The sequence below is a fragment of the Nerophis lumbriciformis genome, linkage group LG12, assembly GCF_033978685.3.
Source record: "Nerophis lumbriciformis linkage group LG12, RoL_Nlum_v2.1, whole genome shotgun sequence".
In the NCBI taxonomy this organism is placed as follows: domain Eukaryota; kingdom Metazoa; phylum Chordata; class Actinopteri; order Syngnathiformes; family Syngnathidae; genus Nerophis; species Nerophis lumbriciformis.
The window spans coordinates 33,635,660-33,655,645 of NC_084559.2; the positions used below are offsets into that span (position 1 = coordinate 33,635,660).

At 41.3% G+C, this 19,986-nt stretch overlaps 2 protein-coding genes across 2 annotated transcripts in view; both read left to right on the forward strand.

The window, feature by feature from the left end:
- Positions 1 to 429: 429 nt before the first annotated feature.
- LOC140679280 (probable RNA-binding protein 19) lies at positions 430 to 3,189 on the forward strand. The gene is made up of 4 exons (XM_072914371.1): positions 430 to 465; positions 547 to 732; positions 2,981 to 3,107; positions 3,176 to 3,189. Exons 1-4 carry the CDS (start codon positions 430 to 432, stop codon positions 3,187 to 3,189), a joined length of 363 nt encoding a protein of 120 aa, XP_072770472.1.
- A 9,060-nt stretch (positions 3,190 to 12,249) lies between these two features.
- Positions 12,250 to 19,986, forward strand: part of LOC133622945 (solute carrier family 2, facilitated glucose transporter member 11-like) — a 19,111-nt gene continuing 11,374 nt past the window's right edge. The window contains exons 1-8 of the mRNA XM_061985804.1: positions 12,250 to 12,760; positions 12,838 to 12,936; positions 13,011 to 13,171; positions 15,714 to 15,838; positions 15,922 to 16,051; positions 16,140 to 16,288; positions 16,498 to 16,685; positions 17,348 to 17,458. Of these exons, the coding sequence (XP_061841788.1) occupies positions 12,680 to 12,760; positions 12,838 to 12,936; positions 13,011 to 13,171; positions 15,714 to 15,838; positions 15,922 to 16,051; positions 16,140 to 16,288; positions 16,498 to 16,685; positions 17,348 to 17,458 (1,044 nt within the window). The 5' untranslated portion in view covers positions 12,250 to 12,679. The remainder of the gene's footprint in view (positions 12,761 to 12,837; positions 12,937 to 13,010; positions 13,172 to 15,713; positions 15,839 to 15,921; positions 16,052 to 16,139; positions 16,289 to 16,497; positions 16,686 to 17,347; positions 17,459 to 19,986) is intronic.

The following is a 19,986-nucleotide window of genomic DNA, read 5'->3' on the forward strand; positions in this document are numbered from 1 at the left end:
CAATGGCATGTGGGCCTGCTATTGTAAGCAATAACGCTACCTTCCTTGCATCCGGCTTATCCTGCAGTGCCATAGCCGCCATGTACAGTTGGAACTGCTGCTTGAAGGTGCGCCAATTGCTGTCGACATTTCCACTTAGCTTCAGCTTTTCAGGTGGCTTCAAATCCATGTCGCTTTTCACAATACACCACTTCAATTTTCGTTCACTCCTGGTACCATGTTATGTTATTGTTTTAAATAACACATCGTTGGATGACTTGTAGAACTGTCTTTTAATCACAATCACATATTACAAACGCTACTTCACCACTCGTGCGTACAAGGTGTGTACCTCTCTCCAGAGTCCTACCTGACACATACTATATATTGGTTCCTAGTCATTTGTAGACTCTTACTACCACCATGTGGTCAAACACTATCATTACAAATATGTCGAGACTCATCGTTAAAAACCTCCCAAATGGGGTAAGTTACGTGCTTGCATGCAAGGTGGCAGCTAAACACGATTATTGTAGCCGACTTGAACATGTAGTAACTTGTGCTCAGATGAAGGAGGAGAGGTTTCGAGGGATGTTCGCGGACTTTGGGACCGTAACAGACTGCACCCTCAAGTTCACCAAAAGTGGCAAGTTCCGCAAGTTTGGCTTTGTCGGCTTCAAAAGTGAGGAAGATGCGAACAATGCCTTGAAACATTTTAACAGGAGCTTCGTGGACACATCGCTAGTATCCAGGGCCGGCCCGTGGCATAGGCCGTATAGGCAAATGCTAAGGGCGCCGTCCATCAGGGGGCGCCACGCCAGTGCCACAAATGTTGGAGAAAAAAAAAAAAAAAAAAGTTGGTACTATTATTTCTAAATACAAAAAATAATCCCACGTTAATTAAAATGCAAATTAAAGCCTATTTAATAGAAATATTATTTGTTACAACATTGCGCCCCCCCCCCCCCCCCCCCCCTTCCCCCCGCACGGCGCCCCCCCCCCTCCCGTATCATGACTCTTTTTGGACGTCACCACATCAAAAAATCAACACAAGATGTCAAAACGGCCAAAACTGTCAGGTGCCCAGGGAAGAAAAAAGAGAAAAGAAGAGGAGGAGAAACGAGAAAAGACAGAGGTAGCAGGTAGGTAACGTTAGCCTACATGAAATTATTTGTCTGTTACAGAATGTGATAGTAACCTGGCTTTTTAGCATTAAGCTAATGTTACATGATTCGGCAATTGCTAATCAATAAATAGCTAGTTCTGTTTTAACATCGGGTTAATATTGTGGAGGGGGCTAAATTGTTATGGAAAATAATAATGTAACGTTAGGTCATTACAGTACTCCCACCTTACATTCCTCAGGGACATTTGTATTAGATCTTTTAAGCAGGTGTTTTTGTTTACATTGTTATTGCCTTCTGGTTAGCTAATGTTTGCCCTGCAGGTAATAGTCACTTTTCCACCCCTTTATATATTAGGTATAGTTGTAAGCAGAGGTGGGTAGAGTAGCCAGAAATTGTACTCAAGTAAGAGTACTGTTACTTTAGAGATTTATTACTCAAGTAAAAGTAAGGAGTAGTCACCCAAATATTTACTTGAGTAAAAGTAAAAAGTATGTTGTGAAAAAACTACTCAAGTACTGAGTAACTGATGAGTAACATACACACACACATATATATATATTATATATATATATATATATATATATATATATATATATATATATATATATATATATATATATATATATATATATATATATATATATATACATACATATACATTGATATATACAGTATATAATTTATATGTATTTATTTTGCTGTTTTTGTTTACATGTTAAAGATGTTTTAATGAATATACATGCATGTTTAACATATAGATTCCTTTCTTTCATGCAGACTAGAATATAAGTTGGTGTATTACCTGATTCTGATGACTTGCGTTGATTGTAATCAGACAGTAGTGATGATAATGTCCACGTTTTCAAATGGAGGAGAAGAAAAGTTCCTCCTTTCTGTCTAATACCACATGAAAGTGGTTGGTTTTTGGCACCTTATTTGTCCAGCTTCCATATTCGTTTTTATACACTTTACAAGAAATATATTGGCGTCAAACTCCGTAGCTTGCTAGCTTGTTTGCGCTGGCTTTCGGAGACTCTTGTTTTGAAAGCGCAGGCGCGATGGAGCGGCACTTTTATTGTGAAGACAGGAACGTCCTCATGTGCGGTCAGTCTTGAGGCTTTTGACGGGATGTACGGTTGAAATAAAAAAAGTATATTTTTTCCTTCACACTTTTGATTGATTGATTGGAACTTTTATGATTAGATTGCACAGTACAGTACATATTCCGTACAATTGACCACTAAATGGTAACACCCCAATAAGTTTTTCAACTTGTTTAAGTCAGGTCATGTGACCACCTGGCTCTGTTTGATTGGTCCAACGTCACCAGTGACTGCATCTGATTGGTGGAACGAAGTGAAACGTCACCAGTAAGGCAGGCACTTTGAAGGTCTGTCTGACAGACCAAAACAAACAAAGCGTGCATTAACAGATCGATAAAAATTAGTAGCGAGTAGCGAGCTGAATGTAGATAAAAGTAGCGGAGTAAAAGTAGCGGAGTAAAAGTAGCGGAGTAAAAGTAGCGTTCCTTCTCTATAAATATACTTAAGTAAAAGTAAAAGTATGTTGCAGTAAAACTACTCTTAGAAGTACAATTTATCCCAAAAGTTACTCAAGTAGATGTAACGGAGTAAATGTAGCGCGTTACTACCCACCTCTGGTTGTAAGTAAAAAAAAAAGGTCAAAGACAAAGCTATTCGGTTTCTTGTGAGTATATACACTTCACTGCCGATGTGGGGGGGCGCCACCTAAAATCTTGCCTAGGGCGCCAGATTGGTTAGGGCCGGGCCTGCTAGTATCGGTAGGGTATCTTAACTGTCAGCATTTCAAGGGCTCTTGCTAGCTTAGTGACGTGTATCTCTGCTTCTTTGCAGGTGGAGATGTGCAAGTCGTTTGGAGACCCCACTAAAGCAAAAGCTTGGAGCAAACACACTCAGAGCTCAGCTCCAGACAAACCATCCAAACCAACTAAAACTGACAATGAAAAGGCGGAACATATTAGTATTTGCTTTTTTTTAACAAGGATACCAGCCTCTTCATTGCTTTTGTTTTTTTCGTCACTGTTTTAGGTGAAGAAGGGTAAAAATGAAGCCATCAGTACACTGGAAAATGTGAGTAACATTCGTAACATTTTTTTAGGGAAACATTTGCTATATTTAAATGCGCAAAATGTGTCCAATCTAATCTAAACCTTGGTTGACTGGAATTCCAAATCCACATTTTACATGGACACTAAATGCATTGAACCGATCGTGTTGTGCATATTAGGGGTGTAAAACAACTGTTTTTGATTGAATCGTGATTCTTATTTGTAACTATTCTTAATTGTTTCAAAATGTGTAGCCCATTGGGTTGAGTTTTTCCTTGCCCTGATGTAGGATCTGAGCCGAGGATGTCGTGGCTTGTGCAGCCCTTTGATACATTCGTGATTTAGGGCTATATAAATAAACTTTGAAATAGATTGTATGTATGCTTAGGTAGCATTTTAAAGCCACTGGTAAAATGGTTAAACAAAATCAGTTACACATATTTATATTTATGTGTGTTTGGGTAGCATTTTGTTAAACAAACCCAGTTTATTAAAATGTATCAGAGCTCGTTTTCTATTTTATGGAGAAATGTAGGTAATCATAAATTTGGCACCCAATATTGTTAAAAAAAAGTATTGATTTTGAATCGAGAATTGGTCTGAATATATCGAATCGTTACGCCCAAGAATCAAATCGTGTGGTGGCCAAAGATTCACACCCCTAGGGCATGTGCATGCGTTGAGACTTATAAAGGGGATCTGCACTTTTTTGGGGAATTTTGCCTATGATTCACAATCCTTATGTAAGACAAGAACACGCTTTTCTTTTTTTTATGCATTGTAACTGTAAGTCATTAAATACGGACAGCCTAAATACTGGTGAAAGTTAATTATAGATTTTAAACCATGTCTCTCACTTGTGTAGTAGAAGGGTGTGGCCATAAACCGAGAAGTTGGTCAACTTGACATTCAATTTACACCCAGAGATGGCGAGAATGATACAGTAAAACGCTCGTTTGTGGCCACCCTTTGTTTTTCCTCCAGGTGGATTATGATTAATTCTTCATCTAAACCTAGTGATACAAACATCTCATCAGTCGGCGTCCCAGTGGAGGCAGACATTGTGCAGTAACTGATTGTTTAATTATTTTCATAGTTTGTATTTTTTGTTTAGCACTTAGCAATACTGCTGCATGATGCGTAACGTTTCGCTCAAGTTGGATCTAAATAGCGTTGTCTGCACTCCCTCAGCTCATTTGCTCCTTGTATTTTTCATTCTCTGGCGCCGTGTTTGTTAAGGTAATTTTTTTAATCATTATTTTCAAGATGACATAGCAAACTTGCGCAGTATGGTGATTTTACCCCAAACATAAAGACAGTATCTGAATGGGTGTTTACATGGACGCTGTTCGAAATAGCGTATGGCAATACATTCTTTCCATAAAGACCGTATCGGATTAGAACCTTCATATTGAAGTGTTTGAATGTTTTTGCATTTTTCTGACTGGGCATTTATTACGATTATTTGTGTACATGTAAACATGTCTAGTAATGCACTTAATCCTGCATTACATTAGGTGCACCTGCACAATCTAAGTCAAATATGAACTCTGTATCAAATATACTACTGTCTACTTTGACTCTTCTGTTGATAAATTAGGTAACCATAATGTTATTATGGTTACCTAAAGCTACTTACAGTGACTTAAAGCAACTGTCAGTATATTGCAATGTTTTTACCACTACCTACTACAACATTAACATATTCCTAAATTAGAAAAGCTGTCAAAGGATTATTTTCCAAAACAGGTTAATCACAGGATTGCTGTGGCATAATTTTGATTAATCAAATACATTTGTGTACATGACTTAAAGCAACTGTCAGTATATTGCAATGTTTTTACCACTAACTACTACAACATTAACATATTCCTAAATTAGAAAAGCTGTCAAAGGATTATTTTCCAAAACAGGTTAACTGTCAGTATATTGCAATGTTTTTACCACTACCTACTACAACATTAACATATTCCTAAATTAGAAAAGCTGTCAAAGGATTACTTTCCAAAACAGGTTAATCACAGGATTGCTGTGGCATAATTTTGATTAATCAAATACATTTTTAATATATTTTAATGATGTTTCATTTTGCATGAGCATGGTAGGCGGGCATGACACAAGATGGCATAACACACAAGGCTCTAGGCATCAGACATAACATTCTCACAGTCCGTCACAATGTATATATACACTGTTGAAAGTGAAAATGTTTTTAACCATTCTTTGGTGTGTCAGCTGGAAGACGATGAGGGATTCAAGGAGTTCGTGTCAGTGCATCAGAATTGCAGCCAAGCCTCGACGTGGGCAAACGACACAGTGGAGAAGCAGCAGCTAGTCGAACCCGACAGTGGCAAGGAAAAAAGCAAGAAGAAGCCGGCTGCAGATGATTACCTCAACTTTGACTCTAAAGAGTCAGAAGATGAGAAGGAAGAAGAGGAAGACAGTGAAGATGAAGGTAAGAAGTTGTGGGGACATTGATAGATGATAGATACATCCTTTCTCATTAGTCGCTTTGAAGTCTGCTTGAACAAAATCTAACATCAATCTAGTACAGAGATGTCAAAACTTTTTGACTCTGGGAGGCCACATTGGGCTAAAAAAAAAGATTGGCTGGGCTATCTATCTGAATAAAGAATGTACAATTTACAATATATGGAAATAATCAGATACATTTTAGTTTGCTAAAGTATTAGTTTAATTAAATGAAGCAAGCTATTGTTAACTAAGCCTGACTAACCCATAACTTTTAACTGTTATTTACAACTCCCCCCGCCACATCAGATCGTGACGACACTACATATGAAGTATAAACAATAAACAGTGATGGGCAGTAACAAGCTACATGTAGCTAAGCTATCGTAGTTTAATTACAGTTTCTAGTAGCTTGGCAGTAGTTTAGCTACTTTTTTAACGAGTAGCTTTTCCTGTAGCTTAGCTATTTGTAGCTTACATCCTGTTTGTTTTCATGTATGGGTTTTTGAGACTTTTATGTGTGTCCTGTCATGATCGATGTCTCCATCGATACATAAATCTGGTGGCAGGGGCAAATTTTAAAAAAAATTTCAAGGGGGCACTAGAGAATCAATTTTGATATGTCATCTTCGGTAACGACAAAATATCCAATTTATCTTCGGACTAGACGTGCTTGCAAAAATTGCTGAGTTTTGTAAACATTAAAGGCCTTAAAAATGATCGAAGTGGGTGAAAAATAATGCATGGGGCAATTACAACAGGGCCTACGCAGCCATTGCTGCCGGGCCTAATTAAGATGAATGTTATAATCAATAATGTAAAAAGCACAACACTTACAGTGTAAACACTTTGTAGGGCGCAACATAACACATTCAGCTTCACGGAAAAAGCTACTTCCGAGTTAAACAACATACCATACATAGCCTGTACACTACTGCCATTTAATGTCTTGGAAGTGAAACTGCATTGCAAATGAGACTCAAACTTCATACGAAAACTAGATATGACTACTGGTCAGCACAGTTAACGTAATTAGCTCATTTTTAAATGTTGCGTTAAAAAAAACTATCATCAAACAATTAACATTCATCAACACATACAAAAGTACCAAAAATTGGTACCGTTGAGTTCAAAGGTACCGGGGAATTGATACCAGTAACGGTTCAAATGCGAACGGTACCCATTCCTACTCTTACTTGCACTTCACCTGCCGTCTCTGCATCCTGGGGTAACACATACTGAAAACAGTACAAAATAGACTGTCAGGAAAAAACTAATATTTGATTTCATAGGACAAATACTAGAATTTAGGTAAACGGCAGGGAAGGCTTTGCAGGCACGCACGGTTCCGGTTCACCGTGCGTGACTGCTCGCTGACTGCTCGCTGTTTCGAAAAAGCTAAGTATCGTTCTATTTGTGTGCTTTTAATTGTTCTGCAGCTTTCTTTATTACTTTCTTAACATATTTAGTAGTACTATTTAACTTGCAAATCACCCGATCTCTGTCTCACCACCCCTCCCGCAGCTAGCTAGCAGCTAGCTGCTAAGCTAACGAAGCTAACGCGGAGAAAGGCGGCGCCGGTCGTTGGTCGGAAGGAAGCGGCTCCCCGCACACCGTGACCACGACTTCCCGGAAGACAGCAGGAACTTCACTCGGTGACAGAAAACACCGTGAGTATGGCTTCCTGCGCGTCTTGCACCTTACTCACGGAGAGGCTGGCTCTGCTAGAGGGCCTTGTCCGCCAGTTAGAGCAGAGTAATCTCGTAACTTTAGATGTTGCGGACACATCTGCTAGCGTTAGCTGTAGCGAGCTAACTAGCCCAGCCTGTAGTAGTCCTAAGCGGCCTACAAGCTACGGTGTACCGGTTGAGACGCATAATAGATTTAGCTCTTTAGCTAGTCCTACACCCCAGTCTACCGGGCACCACACCTTAGTCATAGGGGACTCCATCACCCGAAACATAAAGCTTAGCAAACCAGCCACAATTAAGTGTATCCCTGGGGCTAGAGCACCTGACATAGAAGCTCATCTTAGGGAGCTAACTCGCAACAGGCCTAGTAAACACGTACGACAGGCTAATCGCACCACTAGTTATGCGAATATAGTTGTACACGTTGGCTCCAATGACACTAGAATGAGACAGTCAGAGATTACAAAGAGAAACATAGCCAGGACTTGTGATCTCGCTAGAAAGATGTCCAGGCATCGAGTAATTGTCTCTGGCCTCTCCTAACTATACGAATGTTCATATTGCCCGTCCCCTCAAAAGGGGTGGGGGGGGGGGTCGCACTAATATACAATGAAAACTTTAACCTTACCCCTAACCTAAATAATAAATACAAATCGTTTGAGGTGCTTACTATGAGGTCTGTCGCACCGCTACCTCTCGATATGGCTGTTATCTACCACCCCCCAGGGCCCTACTCGGACTTTATCAATGAATTCTCAGAGTTCGTTGCTGATCTAGTGACGCACGCAGACAATATAATCATAATGGGGGACTTTAATATCCATATGAATACCCCATCGGACCCTCAGTGCGTGGCGCTCCAGACTATAATTGATAGCTGTGGTCTTACACAAATAATAAATGAACCTACGCATCGCAACGGTAATATGATAGATCTAGTGCTGGTCAGGGGTGTCACCACCTCCAAAGTTATGGTACTCCCATATACTAAAGTAATGTCCGATCATTACCTTATAAAATTCGAAGTTCTGACTCATTGTCAACAAACTAATAATAATAATAACTGCTATAGCAGCCGCAACATTAATGCTGCCACAACGATGACTCTTGCTGACCTACTGCCTTCGGTAATGGCACCATTCCCAAATTATGTCGGCTCTATTGATAACCTAACTAACAACTTTGACAATGCCCTGCGCGAAACCATTGATAGTATAGCACCGCTAAAACAAAAAAGGGCCCCTAAAAGGCGCACCCCATGGTTTACAGAAGAAACCAGAGCTCATAAATTATCATGTAGAAAGTTGGAACGCAAATGGCGCGCGACCAAGCTTGAGGTTTTCCATCAAGCATGGAGTGATAATTTAATATCGTATATACGCATGCTTACATTAGCTAAAGCTAAATATTACTCAAATCTCATCCGCCTCAACAAAAACGACCCTAAATTTTTGTTTAGTACAGTAGCATCGCTAACCCAACAAGGGACTCCTCCCAATAGCTCCACCCACTCGGCAGATGACTTTATGAATTTCTTTAATAAGAAAATTGAACTCATTAGAAAGGAGATTAAAGACAACGCATCCCAGCTACAATTGGGTTCTATTAACACAGATACAACTGTATCTACGACGGATACTGCAATACAAAATAGTCTCTCTCTTTTTGATGAAATAACATTAGAGGAACTATTACGGCGTGTAAGTCAAATCAAATCAAATCAACTTTATTTATAGAGCACATTTAAAATTTACCACAGGGGTAGCCAAAGTGCTGTACAATGAGCAGGTTAAAAGATAAAACGAGTACCGAGCAAACACAACACAACACAAACAGAACACGATAAAAAATAAATAATTAAAATAGAATTAATAAAAACATAAAAACATAAAAACAGGATCACAGCAGGTGTATTATGGGGCACCATTGCAGGATGGATATCACTCAGTGTTAAAAGCCATGGAATAAAAGTATGTTTTTAAGAGAGATTTAAAAACAGGAAGAGAGGAGGCTTGTCTAACACTCAGGGGTAGGTCGTTCCAGAGCTTGGGAGCAGCAACGGCGAAAGCTCTGTCACCTCTAAGCTTCAGCCTTGTGTCAGGGACCGTCAACAGCAGCTGATCGGCTGATCTTAAGGATCGGGTGGGGCAGTAAGGCTGAAGGAGGTCGGAGAGATAGGTTGGCGCGAGGTTGTTTAGACATTTAAAAACAAATAAAAGGAGTTTAAAATGTATTCGGTAACGCACAGGGAGCCAGTGAAGGGACGCTAAAATAGGGGTGATGTGCTCACGTCTGCGGGTCTGTGTTAGCAGACGAGCAGCAGAGTTCTGCACGAGCTGCAGGCGGGCGAGGGAGGCCTGGCTAATGCCAACATACAGGGCATTACAATAATCAAGACGAGTCGAGATAAAAGCGTGGATTAATTTCTCAAGATCATGTCTTGATAGAAGCGGTTTCACTTTCGCTATTTGGCGTAATTGATAAAAGCTTTTTTGAACGACGCTGCTGATTTGTTTTTCGAATTTAAAATCTGAGTCAAACTTTACCCCCAGGTTTGTGACAGAGTCGCTGAGATACGGGGTCAGAGTGCCGAGGTCAACGTTGGGGGAGGGAGAGCGACTTGGACCGAACAACATAACTTCTGTTTTATCTTCATTTAGGCTCAGGAAGTTAGCTGAAAGCCAGACTTTGATGTCGTGCAGGCAGTCAATAAGACGTTGAACCGTGTTATTTTGTAAGTGGGATAAAACAAACAACATGTTTACTTGACCCACTTCCTGGGAAACTTATCAAAGAGATTTTTGTATTATTAGGTCCATCAGTGCTAAATATTATAAACTTATCACTTTCCTCTGGCACTGTTCCCCTAGCATTCAAGAAAGCGGTTATTCATCCTCTGCTCAAAAGACCTAACCTTGATCCTGACCTCATGGTAAACTACCGACCGGTGTCCCACCTTCCCTTTATTTCGAAAATCCTCGAAAAAATTGTCGCACAGCAGCTAAGTGAACACTTAGTGTCTACAATCTCTGTGAACCTTTTCAATCCAGTTTCAGGGCAAATCACTCTACGGAGACAGCCCTCGCAAAAATGACTAATGATCTACTGCTAACGATGGATTCTGATGCGTCATCTATGTTGCTGCTTCTTGATCTTAGCGCTGCTTTCGATACCGTCGATCATAATATTTTATTAGAGCGTATCAAAACACGTATTGGTATGTCAGACTTAGCTTTGTCGTGGTTTAACTCTTATCTTACAGACAGGATGCAGTGCGTCTCCCATAATAATGTGACCTCGGACTATGTTAAGGTAACGTGCGGAGTTCCTCAGGGTTCGGTTCTTGGCCCTGCACTCTTTAGTATTTACATGCTGCCGCTAGGCGACATCATACGCAAATACGGTGTTAGCTTTCACTGTTATGCTGATGACACCCAACTCTACATGCCCCTAAAGCTGACCAACACGCCGGATTGTAGTCAGCTGGAGGCGTGTCTTAATGAAATCAAACAATGGATGTCCGCTAACTTCTTGCAACTCAACGCCAAGAAAACGGAAATGCTGATTATCGGTCCTGCTAAACACCGACATTTATTTAATAATACCACCTTAACATTTGACAACCAAACAATTACACAAGGCGAATCAGTAAAGAATCTGGGTATTATCTTCGACCCAACTCTCTCGTTTGAATCACACATTAAGAGTGTTACTAAAACGGCCTTCTTTCATCTCCGTAATATCTCTAAAATTCGTTCTATTTTATCCACTAGCGACGCTGAGATCATTATTCATGCGTTCGTTACGTCTCGTCTCGACTACTGTAACGTATTATTTTCGGGTCTCCCTATGTCTAGCATTAAAAGATTACAATTGGTACAAAATGCGGCTGCTAGACTTTTGACAAGAACAAGAAAGTTTGATCATATTACGCCTATACTGGCTCACCTGCACTTGCTTCCTGTGCACTTAAGATGTGACTTTAAGGTTTTACTACTTACGTATAAAATACTACACGGTCTAGCTCCAGCCTATCTTGTCGATTGTATTGTACCATATGTCCCGGCAAGAAATCTGCGTTCAAAGAACTCCGGCTTATTAGTGATTCCCAGAGCCCAAAAAAAGTCTGCGGGCTATAGAGCGTTTTCTATTTGGGCTCCAGTACTATGGAATGCCCTCCCGGTAACAATTAGAGATGCTACCTCAGTAGAAGCATTTAAGTCCCATCTTAAAACTCATTTGTATACTCTAGCCTTTAAATAGACCCCCCTTTTAGACCAGTTGATCTGCCGTTTCTTTTCTTTTCTCCTCTGCTTCCCTCTTCCTTGTGGAGGGGGGGGCGGGGGGGGGGGGGCACAGGTCCGGTGGCCATGGATGAAGTGCTGGCTTTCCAGAGTCGGGACCCGGGGTGGACCGCTCGCCTGTGCATCGGCTGGGAACATCTCTGCGCTGCTGACCCGTCTCCGCTCGGGATGGTGTCCTGCTGGCCCCACTATGGACTGGACTCTTACTATTATGTTGGAACCACTATGGACTGGACTCTCACAATATTATGTCAGACCCACTCGACATCCATTGCATTCGGTCTCCCCTAGAGGGGGGGTTACCCACATATGCGGTCCTCTCCAAGGTTTCTCATAGTCATTCACATCGACGTCCCACTGGGGTGAGTTTTTCCTTGCCCTTATGTGGGCTTTGTACCGAGGATGTCGTTGTGGCTTGTGCAGCCCTTTGAGACACTTGTGATTTAGGGCTATATAAATAAACATTGATTGATAGCCTAACATTGTTTCAATATATAGTAAAAAAAACACCACATTAAAGGGCTGGTCTTAGTTTGGAAATGTTAGTCATCCACACCAAAATGGGCTTGTTTCACCGTAATACTTTGTTAAAATGATTTACTGCAAATTAAAGTCGCAACCTTTGTTCTTGACACACGAATCAAGGTAATTTACTCAATTCTTCATACTGTACGTCCTGCGGCTGTAACACATATGCATAAAACGTCATGGCCTGCTTTGACACCAAAAAGAAAATACATTTTTGTCACTATTTTGTAAGCTGTATAATTACATTTGTGGACTTCATGAATTACTCCAGTTAGTTTTTTCTGGGAAAACTTCTTGCAACATCCACATTTTACGGCCCCATGTGTGAAATTTTTTCCAAGTGGAAATGTATCGATTCTTCACAGGCCACGGTCATATTGTTATGACTGAAGAACAGTGTTTTGCTGCAGTATAAAACTGTTTTCCCGTCAGATTTGGTTTTCTTTCGAGAGCGAGCTTAAGAAGGACGCTGTGTGGGGAACAGACAAAATGCCGAAAGATAATAGGGACAATTATGAATATACGCCCTTGTTGATTAAACAGCCGGAAGAAACAAGACTGGGTATAAAGGTATGTTGTGTTAAGTTGTTTTGCAGTGGGGTGAAATTAAATGTTTTCTTCTTTGTGCTTGCCTGTCTTTCCTGGAGTTTCCAAACAAATCCCTTCTTCTGGCAACCTTTGCTGCTTGTATAGGAGGAAGCTTCCAGTATGGATATAACGTCTCCATCATTAATGCACCCACTAAGGTAATACTGCTCTATTTTTGGGACATTTTCTCATTTTGATCAATGTGGTATATCTATATTTTCCATGTTTGTAGCATGTGCAAGAGTTCATCAACCAAACGTGGACAGTGCGTTATCAGACCGGAATTGCAGAGGACGCTCTCACCTTTTTGTGGTCCATCATTGTGTCAATATTTACCCTTGGAGGACTAGTAGGAGTGACAGTTGGAGGAACATTGTCAATAAAGCTGGGGAGGTATGGATTTACATTTTTTAATGAATCACAGTGAATTATGATCCAAGACAAGAGCAATGTGAACAATCCGGCAGCTACTTTTTTATGCCGTATTTTGGTTATCTCATTTCATCAGAAATGTTTTTTCCCTTTCAGTAAATTCAGTCATTTCAGTTTTAGTTTGCGTTTTTTCCAATAAGAGTTTTTTAATGTTACATTTAAAAATGTCAATGTCCAATTATTTCACAAGTTAATGATACACTTGCACTTGTTATTTCACAATACCCCAAAGCCTAAAAGGACATATCAGTAGGCCTGCAGCTATCGATTGTGTGAATCGGATAAAACATACTTCATAGCTGCTAAGCTTGTTTTAGGGAAAATTGTTGAAATACACATCAATTTTTCTGCATGCCAAGACCTTCTTTCTTTTTTTCTAATAAATGCAAATCATCATTATTGAAATTGCACTTTTAACATGTGTGTATTAAGGAAAAAGTACATTTTAAAAATCTTCGCTGTTCGCTGCCACACAGATCACAACCCCCCCACAAAACCGCTGTCATGTGCGGAAACTATGTTCACGCATTTTAATATTTCACGCATTCCCTGCACTCCATGCGGTACGAATTGTCAATATTAATTAGTTACACTCATTAAACAGTTAATAAAGAATATAAATCAAAGCTTTTTCTAGTTTAATTAATAGTAATTATTTGATGAATTGTTGCAGCCTTACATAAAAGTCCTTCATTTTTCAAAAGGCATAAAAACATTTGGGATTTTTTTTTCTTTGTTTCTTTGCTCAGATCTTTTAATCAATTTCAGTCCTAAACAAAAATACCAAACATTTAATTAAAAAAAAAAAATCTAACTAATGCTGTCAAATGATTATTTAATTTGTATCACTTTTTTAGTTGGATTAATCATGATTAATCACAAGTTATTACTCGCTTGCATGGTTTAAATCAGTGGTTCTTAACCTTGTTGGAGGTACCGAACCCCACAAGTTTCATATGCGCATTCACCGAACCCGAACCGTATTCATGAAATTATGTTATTATATTAACTAAATGGTTTGGACACAAGTACAATTTTATTGTCAGAATGTCATCCAGTGACATTTAAAAAAATGTTTTACTCATCATTTGTTTGCTCAAAACTTGGTAGCAGTATAATATAAAGTATTATGTAATATAAAGTCCCGTCCGTCTGGATGTATTTTTGAAGTGAAATTTGGAAGCGAGCACACCAGGTAACCATCCCCAACTAAGATAAAGGAGCATATGCTGTCAAAATAAACTTGCTTGATTAATCTGCGGTGACAAATGATTCATGCCATCATTTTTTTTGTGATTAATCACATGAGTTAAGGAGTTGTTTTTGGCAGCCCTGATTTTAACCCATTGAAGGCCTTTTGATCAAATGATGCCACAGTTGTCAATTAGTCTACATTTGCGTAATATTAGTTAATTTAGTCATTTTAACCTGTCAAAAAAACAACAACCTTGAAATAATGTATATATTTTTTTAGGACTGAAGTCTATTAACAAATTTGAGGCAACATTTTTTTTTTTTAATACAAAATATTTTTAAGGACTTTTATGTCTTGTTTGGCTTTGAATATAATGAAAATTGAAAGTCTCCAGAGCAGGGGTGCCCATAACATCATTCGCGAGCTACCGGTCGATCGCAGAGGCTATGTCAGTCGATCGCCAGCCAGGCATTAAAAAAATACACCTAAAAATTTGCGATCTTCACCAAGACGTCACTTTCTTCACAGATGACGCTGGTTGCTGCAAGCTCATTATTAAGAATAAATGGACAGGAAGGCGAGAAACACTTTTTATTTCAACAGACTCTCGCGCCGTACCTGCTGTCAAAACTCTAAAGACCGACTGCACAGTTCCTGTCTTCACAATAAAAGCGCTGCTTCTTCCTGCCTGCGCTAACAAAATAAGAGTCTCAGAAAGCTGGCGTGCACAAGCTAGCAAGCTACGGAGTTTGCCGCCAATGTATTTATTGTAAAGTGTATAAAAATGAATATGGAAGCTGGACAAATAAGATGTCAAAAAACAACCACTTTTATATGGTATTGGACAGAAAGGAGGACTTTGTTTCTCCTCCATTTGAAAATGCGGACGTTATCAGCACTACTGTCTGATTCCAATCAATGCAAGTCATCAGAATCAGGTAATACACCAACTTATATTCTTGTCTTCATGAAAGAAAGGAATCTATATGTGTTAAACATGCTTGTATTATCATTAAACACCTTTAACTTGTTAACAAAAAAATAATAATTAATTAATATAAACTATGTATATAAATGAGGTAGATCCCCTCGACTTGGTTAATTGAAAATTAGCTCGACTGCAGAAAAAGTGTGGCCACCCCTGTTCCAAAGGGTTCACAGAAGACAGTCCACCTCAGACAACTACAAACCACACACTTTGTTCAATGGATAAACTGAGTTGACAACTTTCTCATTAGATGTGTGGTGTACCTAATGTTGTGGCTTCAGTTTCATGTCATATAAGGTCATACGTCTATGTTGCTGCAGGAAAGGGACGTTGTTGACTAACAACATTCTGGCAATAACTGCTGCACTGATGATGGGTCTGAGCTATGGAACAGGATCGTTTGAACTCATCATCATCGGCCGTCTTATTATTGGAGTAAATGCAGGTGACACATAATGAAATATGCTTAGAATGTTCAACAAATGTTTGCTTACCATATGTGACCATGTGTTACTTACATATACGTAGGCATTGGCCTTTGTGTTCAACCTTTGTACTTGACCGAAATCGCTCCGACTGCCATCCGTGGCCTCATGGGAATGGGGACCTCTGTTTTTCTCACTGGGGGGATCCTGACTGGACAAGTGATGGGGCTCAAGTAAACATATTTTGTTGTTATGACTGGCGTAACATGTCAATATTTGGAAGTGTGTGTATAGTACGAGACAAGCTGTGTGGTTCAACAGAGAGCTGCTGGGTAGAGAAGAGTATTGGCCCATTCTGCTGTCCACCACGGCTATCCCAGCGATCATGCAGCTCCTGACCCTCCCCTGGTTCCCGGAGAGTCCTTGCTTTCTCCTCATTGACAGAGGAGATGATGAGGGATGCAAAAAAGGTAAAAGGACTGTCTGATTCTGTTCAGTGAACATGATTTTATCAGAAATCGTCACAGGCAGAAACATATGCTTTCATCACCAGAAGATCAAGTATTTGATCATATTTGATGCAGTCAATCTTTTTGTATTTTCACAAAAAAAGGACCTTGTGCCATTCCAGATATGTGAGGACATCAGTCAACACATTGTTGTCTCTTCTCCCACGCAGCCGTAAAGCAACTCCACGGTGCTGCAAATTGTAAAAAAAAAATTGAGGAAATTGAGAACGAGAGGAACAACCTGGTTGGAATCACGGCCAAAAAGCCGTGGGAACTGTTGGCGGACCGCGACATGCGCTGGCAGCTTATCACCATCATGCTTCTCAATGCAGCTCAGCAGCTCAATGGAATCAACGCCGTATGTGACCACTGAAAACTCATTGGCAGACCTTGGTAGCAAACACAGAACACTGGGGTCCAAACTTGTTTTATACATAACTGAGGCATTCCTCAAGGCACCTCTCTAAGTACTTTCCTTTTTGGTAATTACAATGTGATTTATGTAACTAAGGTGTTGCTGTATTTTGTTTACTTCAGATGCAGTCAGCAGTTATTTGTTCAACATCTTTAGTTATACTAGTGGTGTTCCTCAAGGTTCCATTTTAGATCCTCTCTTTTTCACCATTTGGGCTATTCAACTGGTGGCCCGCAAGTTCAGTTCAAAAAAACTTGTGAGACACTCATATCTTTGCAGCAGATTCTTAAAAACACTTGAGTGCTGTCATAGAGAGGATCTTTGACTAGTTTTTTACAGAAATATCTCCTGTAACTCTGACAAATAGACCAAAATCAAATATCTACCATAGAGGATGCTGTTTCTCAAAAATATACAAAAAAGGAAAGATCATTTTCCTACTGGATAAAATGGCCCCAAAACAATTTAGTTGAATACCCCTGCTATAAATGTCTTCTTCATACTACAAATCGCAATGTGGATCATAAAAAAAAGCCTCAATTTGGTTACTTTGTATATAAATGAACAATTAATTTTAAATCTATTCTCTTCTGTTTTTTACGCAGATCTATTTTTACGCAGAATATGTGTTCAGAGAAGCAGGAATTCCTAATGACAAAATACCGTATGCAACCTTGGGCACTGGTGCCTGTGAATGCCTCACTGCTTTGACATGTGTGAGTATTTTACATTTCATTTGCTGCAAAGACTATTAGGCATGTGATGTTTTATACTGTAGTAGTGCAGAAAAGGGCTAAAGCAACAATAAGTTGTACGTTTACCATAAAATAGAAATCATTTTTGAAGGTACACTCGCTTGTCGTCATTGCCAGACCTCAGATTACTTTCTTTAGCGACCCTTTTTTTTTTCTTTTCTTTTTTTTATCTAAGGCTGGCTTAATTGTTTATTTTAGACACAACATATAACTTGAATGTATTTGAAACCATGACATTTGAACTCAATACACAGAAAATAATGCAAATTGGAGTATAAAGTATACAAAATAAGCTAACTATTCCTAAAAGCAAACATCAGAACTATAAAGTCAGTCTTTAATTCAGGGGTGCCCACACTTTTCACTTTACACTTTTCAATTGACCAAGTCGGGAGGATTTACATCATTCATATATATAATTTATATTTATTTATTTCTCCTCTCTGAGCTGCCACCTTAACGTGGTAGAGGAGTTTGCGTGTCCCAATGATCCTAGGAGCTATGTTGTCCGGGGGCTTTATGCCCCCTGGTAGGGTCTCCCAAGACAAACTGGTCCTAGGTGAGGGATCAGACAAAGAGCAGCTCGAAGACCTCCATGAAGAATAAAAATAAAGGACCCAGATTTCCCTCGCCCAGACGCAGGTCACCGGGGCCCCCCTCTGGAGCCAGGCCCGGAAGCGGGGCACGATGGCGAGCGCCTGGTGGCCGGGCCTGTCCCCATGGGGCCCGGCCGGGCACAGCCCGAAGAGGCAACGTGGGTCCCCCCTCCAATGGGCTCACCACCCATAGCAGGGGCCATAGAGGTCGGGTGCAGTGTGAGCTGGGCGGCAGCCGAAGGCAGGGCACTTGGCGCTCCGATCCTCGGCTACAGAAGCTAGCTCTTGGGACGTGGAATGTCACCTCGCTGGGGGGGAAGGAGCCTGAGCTAGTGCGTGAGGTCGAGAAGTTCCGGCTAGATATAGTCAGACTCACTTCGACGCACAGCAAGGGCTCTGGAAACAGTTCTCTCGAGAGGGGCTGGACTCTCTTCCACTCTGGCGTTGCCGACAATGAGAGGCGACGGGCTGGGGTGCCAATTCTTGTTGCCCCCCCGGCTCAGAGCCTGCACGTTGGAGTTCAACCCGGTATACGAGAGGGTAGCTTCCCTCCGCCTTCGGGTGGGGGGACGGGTCCTGACTTACGCGCCAAGCGGCAGCTCAGAATACCCACCCTTTTTGGATTCGCTCGAGGGAGTACTTGAGAGTGCTCCCCCGGGTGATTCCCTCGTTCTACTGGGGGACTTCAATGCTCATGTTGGCAGCGACAGTGAAACCTGGAGAGGCGTGATTGGGAAGAATGGCCGCCCGGATCTGAACCCGAGTGGTGTTTTTTTATTGGACTTTTGTGCCCGTCACAGATTGTCCATAATGAACACCATGTTCAAACATAAGGGTGTCCATATGTGCACTTGGCACCAGGACACCCTAGGCCGCAGTTCCATGATCGACTTTGTAGTTGTGTCATCGGATTTGCGGCCTCATGTTTTGGACACTCGGGTGAAGAGAGGGGCGGAGGTTTCAACCGATCGCCACCTGGTGGTGAGTTGGCTGCGATGGTGGGGGAGGATGCCGGACAGACCTGGCAGGCCCAAACGCATTGTGAGGGTTTTTTGGGAACGTCTGGTAGAGTCTCCTGTCAGAGAGAGTTTCAATTCCCACCTCCGGAAGAACTTTGAACATGTCACAAGGGAGGTGCTGGACATTGAGTCCGAGTGGACCATGTTCCGCGCCTCTATTGTCGAGGCAGCTGATTGGAGCTGTGGCCGCAAGGTAGTTGGTGCCTGTCGTGGCGGTAATCCTAGAACCCGTTGGTGGACACCGGTGGTGAGGGATGCCGTCAAGCTGAAGAAGGAGTCCTATCAGGTTCTTTTGGCTCATAGGACTCCTGAGGCAGCGGACAGGTACCGACAGATCCGCCCGGAGTTCTTTAAGGCTCTGGATGCTGTGGGGCTGTCTTGGTTGACAAGACTCTGCAGCATCGCGTGGACATCGGGGGCGGTACCTCTGGATTGGCAGACCGGGGTGGTGGTTCCTCTCTTTAAGAAGGGGAACCGGAGGGTGTGTTCAAACTATCGTGGGATCACACTCCTCAGCCTTCCCAGTAAGGTCTATTCAGGTGTACTGGAGAGGAGGCTACGCCGGATAGTCGAACCTCGGATTCAGGAGGAACAGTGTGGTTTTCGTCCTGGTCGTGGAACTGTGGACCAGCTCTATACTCTCGGCAGGGTCCTTGAGGGTGCATGGGAGTTTGCCCAACCAGTCTACATGTGCTTTGTGGACTTGGAGAAGGCATTTGACCGTGTCCCTCGGGAAGTCCTGTAGGGAGTGCTCAGAGAGTATGGGGTATCGGACTGTCTGATTTTGGTGGTCCGCTCCCTGTATGATCAGTGTCAGAGGTTGGTCCGCATTGCCGGCAGTAAGTCGGACACGTTTCCAGTGAGGGTTGGACTC